The sequence below is a fragment of the Aotus nancymaae genome, unplaced genomic scaffold (genome assembly GCF_030222135.1).
Source record: "Aotus nancymaae isolate 86718 unplaced genomic scaffold, 86718_ANA_hifiasm-v0.15.2.pri h1tg000014l, whole genome shotgun sequence".
NCBI classification, from domain to species: Eukaryota; Metazoa; Chordata; class Mammalia; order Primates; family Aotidae; genus Aotus; species Aotus nancymaae.
In genome coordinates, this window is record NW_026988425.1 from 56659965 (window position 1) to 56681415 (window position 21451).

Below are 21451 nucleotides of genomic sequence, written 5' to 3' on the forward strand. Positions count from 1 at the left end.
TTAGTTCCTTGATTTTTAGGACTAAGGTCCCAGTTTACTTGTTGGCTGTCATCTGGGGTCCCCTCTCATTCCCAAGTCCAGCCACATTCATTGACGCATAGCCCTTTCCATGTTCAAAGTCAGCAATGGTGTGGTTCTCGAATTTCAGATCCCCTAAGGGTTTTAATCTGTGGCTTCCCCTTACGCCACTAGGTAGAGAATGCTCTCTTTTAAAGGGCTCGTGTGAGTAGGTCAGGCACACCTGGATAATATTCCTATCTAAGGTCAGCTGATTTGGGACTTTAATTACATCTGTAAATTATTTCTTCACAGTAGTACCTAGATTAGTGTTTGAATAACTGGGGAATGGGGTATGGTGTGCATACACTGGTGGCCAAGAACCTTAGGTGGTCATCTTAGACTTCTGCTTAGTACACTTAGTTTTCTATGCAATTAAACCTATGCTTTTCACTTGATATCTACACATTCCCTCATTATTGTTTTGTTACTTTCATCATCTTGAAGAGATACGACAGATTCTTATGTGCTCTAGTTTGGACCGGTTTTACTTAAGCTTTTGCATAGCTGTTAAAACTGGATTTTCTTTCACTGCCTATCCCTTCTGTGGGATGTCTGTTTTCTGTGCATCATGTCATGTCGTGTCTTTTTTTTTTTTTTTTTAAACCACTAGACTACCAGGGACATGTCTTTCTTGTTTTACTTTCTTTTTCTGTTGGAGGCCATGAATGGCACTGGCATTTTATAAAAATATCTGGGAAGTAAATTTTTTTGAGATTTTGCATGTGTGAAAATGTCTTCATTCTACTTTCACATTGATTAGTAGTTTGGCTGGTATAAAAGTCTAAGTTTCCCCCTCAGAATTTTGGAGACTTTTTTTCTTTGTCTTAAGGCTTCCAAAGTTGCTCTGGGGACCCTAGAGCCATTCTAATTCTTGATTCTTGAATGTATCATCCCTCCTTCCCTTTTCTGGCAACTTGTATGATCATCTGTGTGTTCCTGTTTTTAGTTTCATTATGCGAGTGTCTTTTCATCTCACTGTTTTGGACACTTGGTGGACACTTCAAGCTGGAAACTCATGTTCCTGAATTCTAGATGACTCCATTTTATTTCTTCCTCTTCATATTTTTCTTGTCTTACTTTCTGAACTTTTTGCTACTTACAGGATAGATATTCTGAACCAGTCGTCTGATTTTCTTAGTTTCTTTTCTGCTTTTTCTTCTCTTTGTCCTTATGTTGTACTTTCTAGGGAATTTTCTCAGTTTTATCTCTTAGCCTTTTTATTGAATTTTTCTTTTGTGTTGACATGTTTTCATGCCTATGAAATCTTTTGTGTTTTGCTGAATAATTGTTTTGTACAACATTTTGTTTTGGTTTTATGAATGCAGTGTTTTAATTACCAAATATAATAATGATACATTTTTCCAAGCTTTCATCTCTGCTTGGTCTCTGTTTCTTTCAAGGTGCTGTTTTCTATTTAGTTTTTTTGTTGTTGTTGTTCTCTTTTTTATAGCAAACATTTTAAACATATCTGTTGATCCTTTGTTGCCTTCTCTTATTATTTACTTTCTATTATGAAAAATTTGAGTCATACACAAAAAGGAGTAAGAGTGTAATGAATTCTGAAGCACCACCCAACCTCAAGATCAGCATTTTGTCTATGTAAATTTAGGAATGGGCACTAAAAAAACTGAGTGGAAAGATTGCGTGTGTGGTATGATGGGGAGGCTTGCTGATTGTGTGTTTTTTTCTTTTTATTGAGACAGGGTCTCACTCTGTTGCCCAGGGTGGAGTGCAGTGGCACGATCTCAGCTCACTGCAACTTCCGCCTCCAGAGTTCAAGTGATCCTCCTGCTTCAGCCTCCCTAGTAGCTGGGACTACAGGTGTGCGCCACTATGCCTGACAAATTTTTGTATTTTAGTGGATACAGTGTTTCACCATGTTGGCCAGGCTTGTCTCGAACTCCTGACCTCAGGTGATCTGCCTACCTTGACCTCCCAAAGTGCTGGGATTACAGCCATGAGCCACTTTGCCCAGCCATGATTGTGTGTTTTTCTTTTAGGATGATCTGGCTGGGTTTTGTAGGAGAATGTTTTCATGTTAATTTTTTAAGGTCTTTCCTCAGTGAAAGATCCCTCAGTCTCTTGCCTGTTAGATGCTGATGTAATCTTCCTGTTTTATGTCATATCCCTTTTCTTGATTACCTGGTATCTCCTTGTCTTGAAACCATCTGTTTTGTCTTAGCAGGAAATAAATAGCTGATTTTATGCTGGTTCAGAAGAGGGCCGGTTATTTGTCTGCTTATGTATCTAGATGAGATCTTGACATCAAACTGCTTTCTAAACGTTTTGTAGAAGTCCTCTTATTATTACTTCCTTTTCACTGTCCTCAAATCTCTGTCCCCCAAATGCATGCATGCACGCACGTGCTCAGTGCTCGTACACACAAACACACACACACACACACACACCCTCACCCTCAAAATACCTGGTGCCATTAGTTCCTCAGTCTTTTTTCTGTAGTATAAGTCAGGTAGTTTGTCTTTACCTGCCCCCCCCGCCCCCGCTGGATTTTAGCTTAGATTTCTTAGTTGGCTAAATCATTTAGCATTTGTCTTTCTTTCCAGCTTCCAAAGTGAATTACTTTATCTCTTCTTATGCTGTCTTTGTATTTCTGGTTTTAGTTCTTGAAAAAAAAAATTCCTCATGTATCCCTTTAGTTGGCTTTGGGAAAGAACAGTAGTAAATGCATGTGTTGAAATCGTTCATCTGTTAGCCTTCTCCAGATGTTAACACAGTGATTTCTAATACCGTGCATTTATTTGGTAGAGCAGGAACATAGAGTACAGAGCTTGTGTAAGGGGAACTGATCAGGAAGGCTAAGTGAACATCTCTTGAAGGTCAGAGAAAGAAACATTACGATAATTTATTTTTATTTTAGAAAAATAGGGCACCACTGAGGACACTGGTTTGGAAGTGGGTAAAACTAAGGTCAAGTAGACTAATTAAGAGACTCTGTTAATCAGAAAAAAGATGATGAGGACCTGAGTTATGGAGAGAAGGGGAAAGATTTGAAAAATATTAAGGAGATAGAACTGAAGAAGAACCAGGAGGTAGTTATGATAATAATTTATCACTAGGTAGACAGTGATTCATGTCACTTGAGTTAGAAAATACAGGAAGAGGACCTGTGTGTTGAGAAGACAATGAGTTGGCTCAGTATTAGAAGTTGAGATACCTCTGGTGGATGATGTACTGTAGTTACTTGATTGTCTGGAGTTCAGACAGTTGTTGCAGAGATGATAGATTTATATATCATCAGTGTGTTTATGGGACATGAGAAGTGAGCCAAGGATAGTAGCCTGAGAAAGACCAGTATTTAGAGGGTGATTTTTTTTTTCCTTAACTTTTCTTTTGTGGAAATAATTACAGATTCACAGGAAATTTCAAAGATGATATATAGAGATACCATGTATCCTTCACTCAATTTCTCCTTACATCTTCTGTAATTATAGTAGAATATTAATTTTCCTTTCCTTAATTATTCTAGTAGTTTTCTTATTTTAATAATTGATGAATTTATTTTTGAACTTTTATAGTATTGTAGGCAATGTCTTGTAGTTACCGTGGGCCCAAAGTGTGTTTACAAAAAGCTGCATACCAGGGGTTGGACACATTTTGTAGCCACTGGAATTATAAGGTATTGAATCTCTTCAAGCATTGATTAAGAGAGTGTGTGTTTACCAGTTACTTACTTTAGTTTAGCTAATGCTAGCATATTTTGAATATTGGAATATACACTTAAGTAGATAAATTTTCCAAGGGAATTTTAAGCCTACTTCATAATCAAAATGAACTTGACTGCTTTTTCTTAATATTCTTTCTTTTTTGTTTCATGAAAGATTGAGCTATGGAGAGTGAAGTTGAAGTGAGTTTTAAGACCCAAAGTACTACTCTATTAAATAATGGAGTTTTTATAATTCTCTTCCTTTAGAAAACTCCTTAATAAGGTCTTTCAAGTGGTTTTTCATTATAAAAAGTGCCAAAATTATATTTAACGTAAGTTCTGGAGATTTAATATATAGTGCAGTGTGTATAGTTAAAAAAAAATAATATGTTGTACGCTGGAGAATTGCAAATAAAACCCCAGCAATTAAACTTAGTAGTATATGTCATCAAAAGGGGAACACACATACACCGTGTGGCATTGTAATGCTTTGAATTATATTGACATTTGAATTACTTCTTAAGTGAGAAGGTATTTGGTAATTTATTTGGTTTCCTTTTTGTGTTCATCAAATTATAGATATTATTATGTTTTACAGATTGACTTTTTACCCCGTTTGTTTTCTTCCAGAGTACTTACTGTGTAGTGCATTGAATCAACTTCTCTAAGACAATAATTCAGCAAACTAGAATTTTAGATCACAACTTCTCTTCTTCTTCCATCTTTGTGTTCTTGACTCATTAAAAATATTAACAGAAATTCTTAAATATGTTTAAAAAGTAAAAACAGAGAACTCCTTTACCCTCATCCCAACATCATCCTTTTTCCTTTCCCATATCTAAGAAGCATTAACAGTTTTTTCTATTTGCTTCCAGAAACATTTTTGCGTACACCATATACAGATATCTAGATATTTTTAAAAATTGTATGACATGTGGAATTGTTATACACACTTGTGCACCTTTTAAAAAGTATTTGTTTGAAATTTTAAAATTCTCTGTCAAATCCCCCCATCCTTTTTTTGTTGGGGAGTTGATAGATTTTCGCTCTGTCATGTAGGTTGGAGTACAGTGATGGGATCATAGCTCACTGACTGCAGCCTTGAACTCCAGGGCACAAGCAATCCTCCTGCCTCAGTCTCCTGAGTAGCTGGGATTACAGCCAGGTGCTACCATGCTTGGCTAACTTTTGTTTGTTTGAGACGGAGTTTCACTCTTGGTGCCCAGGCTGGAATGCAGTGGTGTGATCTCAGCTCACTGCAACCTCTGCCTCCCATGTTCAAGCAATTCTTCTGCTTCCGTCTCCCAAGTAGTTGGGATTACAGGCATGTGCCACCAAGCTTGGCTAATTTTGTATTTCTAGTAGAGACAGGGTTTTACCATGTTGGCTTGGCCAGGCTGGTTTCAAACTCTTGACCTCAGGTGATCCACCCACATCGGCCTTCCAAAGTGCTGGGGTTACAGGTGTGAGCCACCATGCCCGGCCTTGGCTAACTTTTAAATGTTTTTCAAGAATAGAGTCTTCCCATGTTGCCCAGGCTGGTCTCCAACTCTTGGCCTCAAGCAGTCCTCCTGCCTTGGCCTCCAGAGAGTTGGGATGACAGGTGTGAGCCACGGTGTTCAGCCCCCAAATCCTTTTTAATGGCTTCTCAGTATTCTAGAATATGGAAATTTCATAATTTAATTATTTTACTGATGAACATTTGGAGGCATTCATCCCCCAAATCCTTTTTAATGGCTTCTCAGTATTTTAGAATGTGGAAGTTTCATAATTTAATTGTTTTACTGATGAACATTAGGGTGGGTTCATTTTAGATTAATTATTTAGGTGAGAGCATCTATAGAATTTAAAATACCAATGTTAGTATGTCATCTGAAGTGACAAGGAGAGGAAAATAGATATTTCTTATATGTGCAGTCTCTTAAAATGGACAAATGTGTGTAGCCTTGGCATGTGTATTTTTTACTGCCAATAGGCAATTGAATAGTATTTTTTGATTTTTGCTTTCCAATTATAAATAGAACTAACATTGTTTTACTATTACTTGTAATTAGGACCTTTCTAAAAATATGATTCATTTTTTTAATAAATTGGTTTGAGGACTTTTTATATGATAGGTAATTTTTTGATCGGGGATGGGACATTAGAGTGTCTTATAAGTTTTATTTATACTTCCCATAGGGATTAGGAGCAGACAGCAAGAACCTGTACCCTTTCCTGCTCCCAGTTATTCAACTGAGTACAGATGTTTCTCAGCCTCCACATGTTTATCTTCTGGAAGATGGTTTAGAATTATGGTAAGAGGAAAAACTTAACACCACGGATCTTATTTTATTCGTGACCTTTCCTACTCTCATGCCAATAAAGTTAAGGTCATGTAATAAGGCTTTAAAAACAAAAATGTAAACTCTGTTTCTTCAAACTGGGCATATATCTCCTTTTTTTTTGGCAGCTGTCACTCAGTGTAGGATTACAGTTAAAGGGGGACTTTTCAACAGGAACTCAGCTGCATTTCATCTTTTGAAATTTGTCATGTAAAATGGGTTCATGGTAACTTTTCCAAAAAGTTACTGACTTATAATCTCTAATCTGTTAAATGAGATTTTTGGGGGATATTGAGGTCCTCTTACTACTTAACCAAGCATTGAGATATTATACCTCAGCCCCAAATGGTAAAGCTACTTATAGTCTTACTTATTGTTTTACTGAGTAAATTAATAGTATGCAGTATTCAGAGGTTTAAAAAAAAATGCCGTGCTTCTGTGGCAGCTCAGTGCTACAGTGGCTTATTGACTGCCCACAGTGTGTAAGCAGCTGTGCTACAAAATTCTTTTTTATCAAGCTCACTTTGCTGTTGGCAACAGTTTTATCCAGAGACAGTCTTTCAATAATACATGAAAAGTTTCAAAATCCCATTATATAAATTGATAGTGCAGCTAAAGAAAGAAAATCATAGAAATCAACCATAAAAGAAATGAACATTTGTTTCTCTTCTTCCCTCCCTCTCTTCCTTTGGAACTTCCTTCCTTCCTTCCCTTGTTTTTTCTAGATGTCTAGAATTTAACAGTTTTGGTTCTTAAAAATTACCTTTGGTGCAAATTGTAAATAATGACCTCTATCAGGATATGAGCTGAATGACTTTAAAACTTAACTAGGTATATACTTATTAATTTGTGGTTTGTGTTCCTCAGAAAGGTGTTGTTCAAACTTAAATGGCATCTATATGGTTCAGTTGTAAATTAGCCCGTTGAAATATTTTATATTCAAACATTTCTATTTGTATAAGGATAGTTTACTTTAGATCAGAGGTTGACAAACTTGTACTTTAAAAAACCAGACATTAAATATTTTAGGCTTTCTAAGTCATACAGTCTTTGTTGCAACTATTCAACTCTGCTGTCAGTGTCAAAACAGTCATAGACAATACATTAACAAGTAGGTTTGGCTGTGTGCCAATTAAGCATCATTTATAGAAATAAGTACCTGGGTGGATTTAGCCCATGAGCTGTAGTTTGCCTACCTCTGCTCTAGAGTATAAGGTAAAATATTAATTCCTGGCATATAAATAATTTTTTGTAAACATGCAGATACTATATGATGTTGAATGTTAGAAAAAAATCTAAATATGTTAGAGATTAGACTCAGATTTACTAGTATTACCAACAATATATTAATGTATTTGTTGAAGATATATATTTTCAAGGGATTACATAAAAAAGTAATAAAAATGTACTGCTTTGTTAATGGTAATTTTTTCCTAGCCTTTATTTACATACTAATGAAAATAAATTATTAGGACAATTTTTAAAAATTACCTAATTTGTTGAGTTTCTGTAAAGATTCAGAGTACATATTCATGAATTTTTCTTAATGGGTTAGAGTTTATATTTGAAATCAGGCAAACATAGGCTCCAATCCTATTTATACTACTGCATTATATATGTAATTTGAAAACGTTAATCATCCTTGGTGAACCACAATTTCCTTATCTGTAAAATGAAGAATAATTCCTACCCTTACATGGTTGTTGTGAAGAGATAATGTTTACACTTTGGATATGGCATTCGTTTCTGAGAATATCTGATTGCCTAGGAAGAGAAGTACAGATAATGAACATTCTGCCCAGGGCAGAATTCTAATGCACTTGTAACATTTTGAGGATATGAAAGCCATTTACAAAGACAGAGAAGAACTATGTACTTAGATAGTAGGAAAACCAAGCCAAGAGAGGAGAATATTTCCTAAAAGAGGGGAGAGTGGTCAACTTTGTCAAATGTTGCTGATTTTCCTTATAAGATTAATATAGAAATGTGAATTTGGCCACATGAAGATGATAGGAGGGTTTTCACTGGAGTGGTAAGAACAGAAATTAGAATTGGAGTAGTCTGAAGAATGAATTGAAGCTAAGTCCATACAGCGTATGAACACTGATAACTTGTTTGAGAGCCTTTACTATTAAGAGGAGTATAGAAATGGGGCAACAGCTGAGTAGTGTGGGAAATGTAAGATCTAGAGAAATGGGTGAGGCTGAATTGAGAGAGTAGGATAAGTGAAGGAGGCAAAAAGGGGTGGGATTGAGAGCTTAAGTGGAGGGACTGAATTCTGGTAGCAGCTGGAATACTTCATCCATTTTAACTGGAGGCCCAAGGCGGTTTTTCAAATTTGATAATGAGATGAGATAGGAAGGTGTTCATCCAACAGTTTCTGTTTTCTTAACAAAATATGAAGCATCACCTTTAGTGAGGAGTAATGGGCTGACTTAGGAGTGCATACAAGATAGAGGTCTGTAGGTGAGAGAAGGTATAAAGTAGTTATGTTAAAAATGGGAATTTGAATTTATTAGGGATAAAACCAATACCAGTTGATGTTTGGGGTCACGAATATGGAGTGAAACTCTTAGACCGATTATGTGATTTATCTCCCACCTTGGCTTTTTATTTTCCTGTTGATCCAACTCCCTAGAGATTTGTCAGTTACTAGTCTTTTCAAAAACAACCTTTGGCTTTGGTTCTTTTTGTTGCATATTTGTTTCCTATTAATATCTGCTCTTATGTTTTATTATCTCATTCTACTTGCTTTAGGTTTATGGGTTTGTTATTTGATTTCCATTCTAACGAAATTAGTTCATCAAATTTTAGCCTTCTATCTTAGTATAAACATTTAATACAATAAATTATTTTTAACCAGAATTAGAACAAAAGACCTTGTATAAACAGTTTTTTATTTTTAAGAAAATTGGATGGGATAGTAATGAATACTAGTAAGCAGTCAGCAGTATCAGCTATATCTCATTAAAAGCAGTATGATGATTGGAAAAAAAACGAATTTGATTGCTTTTTGCTGTCTACTCAAAAGATCGTATCTTTCTCTTCAGCAAAAAAACCCTTCTCTTAAAGAACCTTGACTTCCTAGGATAAACTTTACTTGGTGGTGAATTACACTACTAATGTATATTATAAACATTTTTCTAATATTTTATCTAATTTTATTTCTTCCTCTCTTAATGAGTTGGATCTATGATCTACATTTTGTGATTCTTTTTGATTTTATATCAGTACTATATTTGTTTAACAATTTTAAAATTGTTTTCATGTACTGGAATGATTTTTGTGATATGTATCAATTTATTCTTTGTACGTTTGAACAATTCATTAATAAAAGGAACTGAAAATAGACCAGTGGTGGGGGCCAGGGTTTCTTTATAGTTTTGATAGCATGATCAGGTTATTCCTCAGTTTTTAGTTTTTAAAGCCAATATTAGATTTTGAATAGGCTTTTCCCTCCTTTTCTCGCTGCTGTTTTGGCAATCATAGTTTTTCTACTTGTTTTGAGGGTTGGGCCAACCACAGACTTCTGTGATAACCCACCATGGATATGCATTATGTTATGGATTGTGGTCAGCTTGGTTTGTAATTGGCCTTCGTTGTATTAAACCTTTCATGTATATGTATTATATTATGGATTGTTGCATACTGCTAATGCAGTCAGATTGGCTTGCAATTGGCCTTTGTTGTACTAAGTTCATATTTATTCAGCATTTAGCATAAGTTGTTTTACTAATTTATTAGCCTAGTTTCTCTTTAAAGGACATATCAATTACATGTGACAGAGGACCATATCAAGAAAATCAGAACAACAAAATAACTTTTTTATGTCCTTGACCAATTCGTAATAGTTATACTTTTGATTTATTGTTATAATTTCATTATTATAGATACTTTAGTATATACAGTCATGTCTTTCTATCAACAGGGGATTGGTTCCAGGACTACAACATATAACAAAATCCATACATACTAAAGTCCCTCAGTCAGTCCTGTGGAACCTGTGTATATGTGTATGTGAAGGTCAGCCCTCCATATACTTGGGTTTGCATCCCGTGAATACTGTACTTTTAATCTTACATTTGGTTGAAAAAGTCTGGGTATAAGTAGACCCACGCAGTTTAAAGCCATGTTGTGCAAGGCTCAACTGTAGTTACTTTCCACTACCTTTGCTATTTATATAGAAATAGTACATAATCTGTAGACAGGTTTTTATTTTAAGGTATTTGGTTAACTCTTAGATAATTTTTATAACTTACTGATTATCCATTTATCTTTCTTCATTTAAATGGGACCTTTTTAATATCTAAGTCATTATGTTAATGGCTTTACATGGACATGGAAAGTGATTTAATCACCTGTTTTTCCTTCCTAGGTTAGTAACTTTGGAAAACAGCCCATGTGTTACATCGGAGTTGCTTCGTATATTTCAGAATATGTCACCACTTCTTGGTATGTGTTAAAGCATAAACTTACTAATGATTTTTTAATGCAACCATAATTTGGAGGCATTGAAACAAATATTATTGTATTTTTTTTTTAGTTCAACTTTTAGTTTAGATTCAGGGGCTATATGTACAGGTTTATTACATGGATATATTGTGTGATGTTGAGGTTTGCAGTACAATTGATCCTGTCATCCAGGTAGTGATCATAGTACCTAACAGTTTTTCAACCTTTGAGTTCCTCCCTCTGCTTTCTAGTAGGCCAAAGTATCTATTTTTGCCATGATTATGTCTATGAGTACTCAATGTTTAGAACATACATACCTTCCATTTTGATTTAATCCCTGATATTGACAAGTAAGTCGTTTGGTGTTTTTTGTTTTGTTTTATTATTTTATTTTTATTTATTTGTTTTATTTATTTAGTTTTTTATTTTCCCCCTCTTAATGACTTTCTTTTAACAGCATGTTTGTTTTGTTTTGAGACAAGGTCTTGCTCTGTTGCCCAGGCTGGAGTGCAGTGGCATGATCACAGCTTACTGCAGCTTCGAACTCCTAGGCTGAAGCAATCTTCCTATCTCACCTTCCTGAGTAGCTAGAGCTACAGGCACACATCACAACATCTGGCTGATTTTTAAAATTTTTTTGTAGAGGTGATGTCTTACTATGTTGCCCAGGATGTTCTCAAACTCCTGGGCTCAAGTGATCTTCCCACCTTGGCCTCCGAAAGCTCTAGGATTGCAGGTGTGAGCTACCATGTCCTGCTGATGTTTTAATGGTCTTAGATTTTGCTGTAAACTTTTTAGAATCATTTCTGCTTATTAAAAGTGAACACTAAATTATATCACTGTGAAACATTTTTTAATACCAATATGTTCTTAGGAAACAAATTACAAATTGAGCTTGAACTTTGCCTGGTAAGTTTCCGATGTTTGATAGTAGTTCTATTAGCTATTTAGAAGACTATATTGTAAAACTGCTTCTATATACTGTGTTTTTAATCTACCTTATTTTACAATAGATTATGCCTTATCAGTTGATCACAAAAGCTCTTTGTGCAGATTTTTCTGTTTTTACTAAGGAACTACCCAAAGAGTCTTAAGTATCAGGAAATTATTTATATTGTTTGTTGAAATATTGCTTATGAATTAACTTTGAAGTCATGAAGCCTCATATTTTTTAAGCAACACTTTTGGTGCATGAAACCAGAGAACTGGGTATTCTGTTATGAGTGGGCTAATCTCTTTTATAGCCTTTTTGAATGAGATCTAATTAGATTCATTTTCTAATCTAAATGTGTATTTTGATGATAATTAATTAAAAAATCACTACTTTTCTGTTATATATTAGCTATCATTCTCAAATATGTATCAGTGTAAAAATTGATAAATAATATTTTGTTTATAGGTTGTTTTGTGTGGGTGTTTACCAGGGTAGGTTCATACTTAAACACATATTTCAGAATTGTATATAGTCTGTTTACTAGCCCTTTCATTATGTTTCAGTCTGCAGAATATTTCCTTGTTTTGATTATTTAGAAACTATATTATAAATGTTATGTGTGTTTTTTCCGTTCATAGATCCTCAATGAAGCATTTTTAATTCCTTCATTTGAACTTTGGGTATACTAACCTAATAGTTTAAATATTGTCATGAAAGGGCATTTAGCTAGGAAAATACTAGGAAGAAAGGCATCATTATTATGGCAATGTCTGCAGACTTTTATTTATTTATTTTTTTGTTGTTGCTGTGGGGGAGGTCTAAGAACTTATTTGTGCTGAGAATTTTTTTTGTTTATTTTGGATGGAATCTAGCTTTGTCACCCAGGCTGGAGTGCAGTGGCACGATCTTGATCTCGACTTACTGCAACCTTTGCCTCCTGGGTTCAAACAGTTCTCCTGCCTCAGCCTCCTGAGTAGCTAGGATTACAGGTGTCCAACACCACACCTGGCACACCTGGGTAATTTTTATATTTTTAGTAGAGATGGGGTTTCACCATGTTGGCCAGGCTGGTCTCACACTCCTCACCTTGTGATTTGATCACCTTGGTCTCCCAAAGTGCTGGGATTATCAGAGGCAAAAATGTCCCTGAGGTATAATGAATGACACACTGGAAAAATAAACTTACTCTTTGAAAAACCAACAAATGTGGACTAAAATGGTTATAACTGGTTAAAAAATCATTTTCTCTTTTTATTTGTTGGATGACCATGGTGGCTAAATAATGTGATTAGTTCTTAACATTTTCTCTGAAATTTTTTGTTCCTCTTCCCAAATAGAAACCAGTTGTTTTCTAATAAAGAACCATTTGCTCTTTGTTATCTAGAGTCCCCATAAAAGGAAAAACTTACCGAAGATGAAGTCAGTGGCAATAGGTGTTGATCTACTAGGAAAAATTTTATCTTTCAGTCATGATAGAGAAAGAAAATAGGGTTCTTTGGGGAAGGCCTTTTTAGTTGTGTTCTACCTAACTTGCTATACCATGCCCACTTTTTTTTTTTTTTTAAAGATGGAGTCTCGCACTGTTGCCCAGGCTGGAGTTCAATGGCACAATCTTGTCTTGCTGCAACCTCTACCTCCTGGGTTCAAGAGATTCTCCTACCTCATCCTTCCAAGTAGTTGGCATTACGGGCGCCTGCTACCCAGCCTGGCTAATTGTTTTTTTTTGTAGTTTTAGTAGAGATGGGATTTCACTATGTTGGCCTGGCTGGTCTTGAACTCCTGACCTCGTGATCCACTCACCTTGGCCTCCCAAAGTGCTGGGATTACCGGCATGAGCCACCGCGCCTGGCCCATACCCTGCCATTTTATAAAGAAGTAATTGACAGGCTTCTTTATATTTGGCCTAGGATTAGACACCTCAACCAGACCTTTTACCAACTTTGTCATGAACAACATTCAACTACTTTCACATATGTGTGATTTCACACACTGGTCTCATTTCACCCTGTTTTCCATCTCAAATTCAGCATGCTTAGTCTCCATAATGTTCAGTTCCCATAGAGTGGTGGGAGAGGCATTGGTAACCAAGAAGAGATTTAAATAGAAAGCATATGACTTACTTTACTATAACTGTATAACACTATATTTAATAGAGCTTTGGGTAAGTGGTCTAGTTTGGTTTTTGTCTTTTTTGGAGGCGGGGACAGAGTCTTGCTCTGTCTGGAATGCAGTAGCATGATCTCAGCTCACTGCAACCTCTGCCTCCCAGGTTCAAGCAATTCTCCTGCCTCAGCCTCCCAAGTAGCTTGAACTACAGGCATGTACCACCATGCCCAGCTAATTTTTTATTTTTAGTAGAAATGGGGTTTCACCATGTTGCCCAGGCTGCTGTTGAACTCCTGGCCTCATGTGATTTGCCCACCTCTCAGGCTTGAGCCACTGTGCCCAGCCTCTAGTGTAGTTTTAACAATATAAAGCTTTGTAATTGATACATATTTCTAACCAAATCAATAAGGACTTTTATGTGTTTGGAATAATGCCTGGCACATAGTAAGTATTATTTAAATGTTTTGCTGGTATGTTAGTGCTATTACTATCACTATTAACATTACTCCTGTTTTAAAATTATCCTACCATTGACTGGCTCTTCAGGACTTTTTACTTACTGAATGAAGAACTAATGAAATTGCAACTTTTTGATATAACATATATTTAATTCAAACTTTTTTAATTTTTAAAGATTTAAAAAATTCTGGCTGGGCATAGTGGCTCACTCCTGTAATTCCAGCACTTAGGGGGGCTAAAGAAGGCATATCAGGAGGTCAGGAGTTCAAGACCAGCCTGGCCAATAAGGCAAAACCCTGTCTCTACTGAAAATGCAAAAATTAGCCAGGTGTGGTGATGCACACCTCTAGTCCCAGCTACTCGGGAAGCTGAGGCAGAAGAATCACTTGAACCTGGGAAGCGGAGTTTGCAGTGAGCCGAGATTGTGCCACTGCACTCCAGCCTGGGCAACAAAGTGAGATTCCATCTCAAAAAAAAAAAAAAGATTTAAAAAATTCTATTTTATAAAGTTTTGATGAATATAGGTGATGTGAATGCTATTGAATTATTTGTTTTCTACTTTTATTGTTCAAAAAAAATGGTAAACATAATTTGTTTTGTGCATTGTGGTATGTGTATTTACATCAATAATGAAGAGATTCTATTTACAAATTACATTTGTTTATGTTTATTAGTACATCTTGACATCAGTATTACCTTTATTTTTGTTTGAGTATAAGCACTAATTGTTTGACATACAGCTTTTTGCATGTACATTCTTTCAGACAAGTTTTAAGATTTATTTTTAAATACAACCAGAATATTTATTTTAATCTTTTAAGAGTATAAACCAAAATGAATATTGTTTTTGTATCAGTTAAATTCTCTTATTAGAACAATGCTTTTAAACTATTTAATGAATATGATTGCTATTATATTTTTCTAAGCAAAAATTAAGCCACTGGGCTAGTTGCAGTGGCTCATGCCTGTAATCAGGTAGGTTTCTTGAGGGTGGGAGTTCGGGACCAACCTGGGCAACACAGCAAGACCCCATGTCTACAAGAAATAAAAGATAGCTGGCCTTGGTGGGCCGTGCTTGTGGTTCTAGCTGCTCAGGAGGCTGAAGGAAGAGGATCAAGGCTGTAGTGGCTGCAGTGAGCTGTTATTGTACTGTTCCATTTAAGCTTGAGCAACAGAGTGAGAACCTTTCTCTTTAAAAAGTAAAAATAAAAGAAAGAAAGCCACTGGCAGAAAGTTTCCTACTTTAAAATATATAAAGCCAACATTATAGAACACTTTAAGATATTTAAGTTAATGGTTTTTAGGATGCGTTAATTAAGTATGAATATATTCAAGGCCAAGATTCATTTTATATCCTTTTCCCCAAATGTAAATAGAATCTGAAAAATTTTAAGTAGAACCAGAGGCTATCACTGGAAGTAATTCTATTAATTTAGTTCTAATAGCTTTTTTTCTTTAAATCTATGTTATAGTGTTAATTTACTTAATATTCTCCTGCTTAAAAGATCAGCATGTGACTGGCTCTTGTCCTAGTTACTGTGAATGGAACTAATGTTCCTTTAAGTGTAAAATTTTTCAGCTGGTAACTTTCTAACAAATTTGGAAAGGATGGAGTAGATTTCTCTCGATTCTTTATAACATAATTTAATAATTCACTTCCTGTCCTCTTTACAGAAATTTAAAGGAATATATAAAATGTAAAATAAAAATTAAAAATAGGAGCAAAAGTATAAATAAAAGCAAATAGGAGTAGATTATAAATTAAAATCACACTAAAGATATGAATCATATATGCGCAGTGCGTAACTAAATACATTGATGGGTTATATGCAGGTTTACCTTAGAGCTCTGTAGCAGTCTATGAAAAGAAAAACCTAGTCACTTAAATCAGGGATTTTCAATCTTGGCTCTGTTGACATTTGGGTGAAGGTAATTCTTTGTTGTGGGGGATTTCCCTGTGTATTGAAGGATGTTTAGTAGTATCCCCACCTTCTACCTACTGGATGTTAGCAATGACAAAAATGTTTCTAGACATTACCAAATGTCCTGTGGTGGACAAAATTGCCCCTGACTGAGAACCTTAGACATTAATTACTCAGTATCTGAAAATAAATACATATCTATTGCATGGTTGACTTCTTGCAATCATGCAATAGGTATGTATTTATTTTCAGATACTGAGTAATTTCAGATAATGAAAAATGACTGTCGAGGCCTAGTAACTTCTTGGTATTAGGCCTAGATAGTCATTTTTCTTTAGAGTCTCACTAGGAACTTAATGGATGTAGTGAACACTATTTAGTACTGTTAAATAGATAAATTTGTTAAATTTAGGGCTATGTGTAATATCAATATTTAGTGTTTGCTGTTGATAACATGCCCAAGAAAATTTCGTCATTGCCATCCTGGGCATGTTAGAGGCATGGAAAGCAGTGGGAAGTGACCTAATTTGTATAGAATGGTCCAGGAATAGTTTTTAAATATCTGTAGGAAGAGATGGGCTCTTTTCTTTTTATATCAATTCTTCTTAAATATTGTTTTTTTTTTTCCTTAACATTGATTTTGATAAAATTATACTTGGCAATGATTTCAAAATTATATTCTCTGATATGCCTGGAATGAAGCCATTCTCAGTTCTCTCTTAAATATAGACCCTTTGCCTTACTTTTCATGGCAATCGCCAAATAGTCTGCTGTTCATTGTTAATCTACAAAAAAGTGTGCACAAGTCCAGGCTTTCTCCTTGAGGAGAAAAGGATAATGTGAGTTTTTCATAATGATAGCTTTAATCTAATACAAAAGCCCCCTTTATCCTGAGATTTTATCTTTTGTTGTCAAAAGATACCTAGATGACAGCTTTTTTTAAAATGTTTTTTAGATTAGTAACTAGTAATAAGTTGATCATTTCCTGTCCTCTTCCCATCCTCATTTTTTAAAACTGTCAAATCCTAAAGTTTAGGAACTAATGCCTTCAAAGACATTTTGAGGTAGGTTGGATTCTCATTCTTTTGTGAAAATAAATGGAAAATTCACAAATGAATATAATGTCTTCTTTCTTTTATTTAGAAATGACAGATAAGAACACAGGTGCTAATCTTTTGCCAGAAATTAAGAAAAAACAATTTGTCCTATTGTGAGTGAATATAATTTTCAAAATACTTGTAACAAAGAATGGCAGGTTTTAGGCATCGATATTATATTGACAGTCATATTTTAATTTGTATAATTTTATACATGGAGCCTGTATCCTTTTATATTATTTTATTTAGTGAGACATATAAAATAGGACTGTGTCAACTTTTGATCACATTCAGTTTTAACAAATAGTTTCTACTCTACACTTGCAAAGGAATAGCTAAAAACGATATCCTTTTCCGATGTTACTCTGGTAATTAAATGTTAAGAACATTTTTTATGTGTGGTGTTTTATAGGGGACCAGATTTGAAGAACAAAGTGGAAAGATTGAAGCTATCTAAACCTAATATAATTTTTTTGGAGTGTGATCAGGAGTCTGTTGAGAAGTCATATCGCATATTTAGTGCAAGTGCAGTAACACTCAGTAAATGTTCACCAAGTGAACCCATTTAAGCAAATGTCAAAATATGATGGTAAAATGATTCAGCTTCATGTAGTTTGTCATGCTAGCAGTAAAAATTCATTTTGAAATGAAAGGTTGGGTCGAATGATTAGGTAGTTTTTTTCTGTAAGGAAAAAATATGGGGAGCGTGGCTTTTTTTCCTGAATGTTTCAACTAGTGAAAAGCAAATAAGGTAGCATTAAGTTTTGGGTTGATAACAGTATTTGTTTGTTCGTTCATTCATTCACTGACTCATTCATTAATTCACTGAGACAGGGTCTCACTCTTTTGCCCAGCCTGGAGTGCAGTGGCATGATCATTGCTGACTGTAACCTTTAAATCCTAGTGATGCCAGTTTTTAGATAGTTATCTATAGATAATAGTAGTCTGAATAGTGATGATGTTTGTAGAGTATGTAAATTAGTTTTTAATAACAGTGAATCACTTCATTTAAACTAGTTTTGAGCAGTGGATTAATTTGTTATTTTTTCTTTGTTTGACATTTATTGTTTTGGCAGAACTAAGTTCAGAAAATCTCAGAACTTGCTTTAAGATCATCAATGGTTATATCTTTTTATCATCAACAGAATTTTTACAGGTATGTTGTAGTAGTTTTGCATTATATGAAATTATATGATTACTATTTTGATTATTTCTTACTCGAAATCAGGGAGTGCCTCTTCAGAATTTTAAGATTGGTCTATTACTTTAAGGCAAAGAAACAATGGCTGAGCATTTTCCACTGCAGGGCAGATGTGCTGCTTGCAGTTCCTTTCTTATTTAATGCAGAAAATGTGCTATGTCAGCAAATATATTTTTATATTCCTATAAAAATTAATGTATCAATAATCTATATTTTTATTCGGCATAATCTTTTTTCTTTAACGTTTTCTAGGAGTTCTAATTGAAATTTGATAAGCTTACACCTTTAGTCTATACTTCTCAAATAGATTATAATGAGTCCCAAATGAAATTTTATACCATTTTGATATTACAGATATGTTCTTATGTATGTATTGACTTTTAATTGAATTTCAGACATACGCAGTAGGTCTATGCCAGTCCTTTTGTGAACTTTTAAAGGAGATTACCACAGAAGGTCAAGTTCAAGTACTCAAGGTATTGTAATCATTTTAAGTGAATATATGAGTTTTTCATTTATATTTTGTGAAGTTGGGACTTTATTTGGGTGTGGATGGTTCACAAGAAGGAGAAGAGTTGATATAGTTCCGGACAGGCTATTTTAGCAGTTTTCAGTTGGTTTAATACCTGTGGACCAGAGGTCTCAAATCTGAAGGTGCATACACCTTCAGCAAGCAACAGACCACCTGGACATCTTATTAAAATTCAGTTCTGGATTTCTCAAAAGATCTGAACTGATTGGGATGTTGCCTATCTTGAGACCTTACTTTGTATAGTAAGGATTTTAACTCTTGTAAATTATCCAGTGGTGTGGGGTCTGATACTTCTCACTCTTTCATTTTGTTACTCTGCTTTTGGGACAGACTTTTCACTTTATAATTTGGTAGTTTTAATTTGATTTGGCTATCAAAATTTGAGTACCATGTTTGTTGAGATTGTATAATTAAGAACCAACAGGCTCTAAGTTGTATATTATCTTTACATATTGTGTCTGTATATTAAAGATATAAATAGTATTAAGTGTATATTTACATATAAACAAATGTATATATAAATATATTAAAGTATCTTTATGTATGGATTTTGAGAGACGGTGTAGCTGTTAAAAGTACCCCTATTTTTGGTGTCGAGTTTCTCAGCTATGTTCCAAGATACGAGAGCTGAATTTCTATCATAACAAAATAGCATTATGGTGTGAAAATCATGGCATTGCTTTGGAACCTAAAAATGATCTCACTTCCTCCCAGTGAAATGAAAGAGGTTACCCAAACAGGTTTGCTGTAAGAAGTGTACTGAAGTAATCCAAAGTATACTCTAGGATCTAAGTTGGTAAAAGTTTGTGCAGATAATGAAGTCTTATTTCATAGTAACTGATATGGTTAGGCTTTGGGTCCACCCAGATCACCCCATGATGACCCCATGGTCAAGGGGATTGTGGGGATGACTGTCTCCCAAATCAAGGGAATCATGGGAGTGGTTTTTCCCATGCTGTTCTCATGATAGTGAGTGAGTTCTCAAGAGATCTGATGGTTTCATGAGGGCCTCCTCCCCCTTTGGTTGGCACTGCTTCTTCCTGCCACCCTGTGAAGAAGGTGCCTTGCTTCTCTTTCACCTTCTGCGTTGATTGTCAGTTTCCTGAGGCCTTCCCAGCTATGCTGAACTGTGACTTAATTAAACCTCTTTTCTTTATAAATTACCCAGTCTCAGGCAGTTCTTTATAGCAGTATAAAAATGGATTCTTTGTTCTACTTTATTCTTTTGTTACTTTAGCCTTTTACCATAACCAATAAGATACCATCTAGTTTGTGTAAGTATAGTCTATGATGTTTGCACAACAGTGAAATCGCCTAATGACACATTTCTCAGAACATATTCCTGTTGATAAGTGGCACATGACTGTGTATTTATTTGCTGTCGCAACTCTGCTAGCATGAATCAGGCTAATACAGTGTTAAGTACTGCAGAGAAGTGAACAACAATGAGAGAGAAAATGCTCTTAGGATTGTCTATTGAGCAAGAGGGTTTTAAAACCAAAATTTAAAACATATTTAGTGTCTGTAAATTAGAAGGGTCATATGCCAGATTACTGAAGTATTAAATTATAGATTGATGAGAAAAGGAAGGAACTTAAGGAGATCAGTAAGGACTGTATTGGTTTCCTAGGGATGCTGTAACAAAATACCACAACCTTAGTGACTTAAAACAAAAGTTTATTTATAATATTGATATTCATTATATAATTTAAAAATCAGTGTTTGCAGGGCCATGCTATTTCTGAAGGGTCTAGGGGGAGAATCTGTTCCAACCCTTTCTCTTACCTTCTGGTGATTGCAGGCAGTCTTTCAAATTCCTTGACTTGTAGATACGTAATCCTGCCATCTGTGCTTCCACTGTCACATGATGTTCTCCTGGTATGTGTCTGTGTCTCTGTTTTGTTTTTGTTGTTGCAAGGACAAAAGCCATAATTGATAAAGGGCATTCTCTAATATCTTCATCTTATCTTGATTACACCTAGGATATGGCAGAACTCTTTGGCTGTAATTTCGTAGTTTCTTTGTTTCTTTTTTAAAGCAAGGGGTTTACTAAATGGTGAGACTATAAGCCACTGTTACCAAAGAGTCATGTGGGCACTAAAGGATTTGTAATAACAGGAATCTGTGCATGTGGCTTGTTGAGACCCTGTATACTTGAGGCCTGGTCTATTGCACTAGTCTTTTAATCTTCATTCATTATTAATTTCAAAGTGTTCTCCTGGCCCCAAAGCTTACAAGTAACATCAAACATGTTGCTTACTAAAATGCTTTTATGCCTTTTATAGGCATAACTGCATTTATGCCTTTATTAAACTGACAGAGTGGCAATATAAGTATATTAAGGAACTTAATGTACACAATCTCAGCTTCAGCTTTTGCTTTGGTGACAAGTTCTTCTCTGGAGGTAAGAGGAAATAAGGAATTGACACATTGGACTTAATTCTGATTATTTGAGGAAAAAGTGATTGGCATCCTGGGAGTGATTAAAACAAGTGAAAATTGCCATGTCATTTTGATACTGTTGTCTCCACAGATTTTTTTCTGTACGTATGCCTGTTTTAACCTTTCTCTTCTATTAGACTGACCTTCTCCATTATCCAAAGTTCAGTAAATGTGTGCTTTGTTAGCTCTGAATACATACGTGGTAAGTGACTTGAAAGGCAAGGAATCCATAAGTTTTATGTTGAAGCTGTGCTTCCG

General features: G+C 35.0%; 1 protein-coding gene across 1 annotated transcript in view; it reads left to right on the forward strand.

The window, feature by feature from the left end:
- IPO11 (importin 11) overlaps window positions 1-21451 on the forward strand; it is a 227782-nt gene that overhangs the window by 104755 nt on the left and 101576 nt on the right. Inside the window, exons 21-24 of the mRNA XM_012462294.2 lie at window positions 5906-6021; window positions 10424-10500; window positions 18095-18174; window positions 18615-18695. Coding sequence (XP_012317717.2) covers window positions 5906-6021; window positions 10424-10500; window positions 18095-18174; window positions 18615-18695 — 354 coding nt within the window. The remainder of the gene's footprint in view (window positions 1-5905; window positions 6022-10423; window positions 10501-18094; window positions 18175-18614; window positions 18696-21451) is intronic.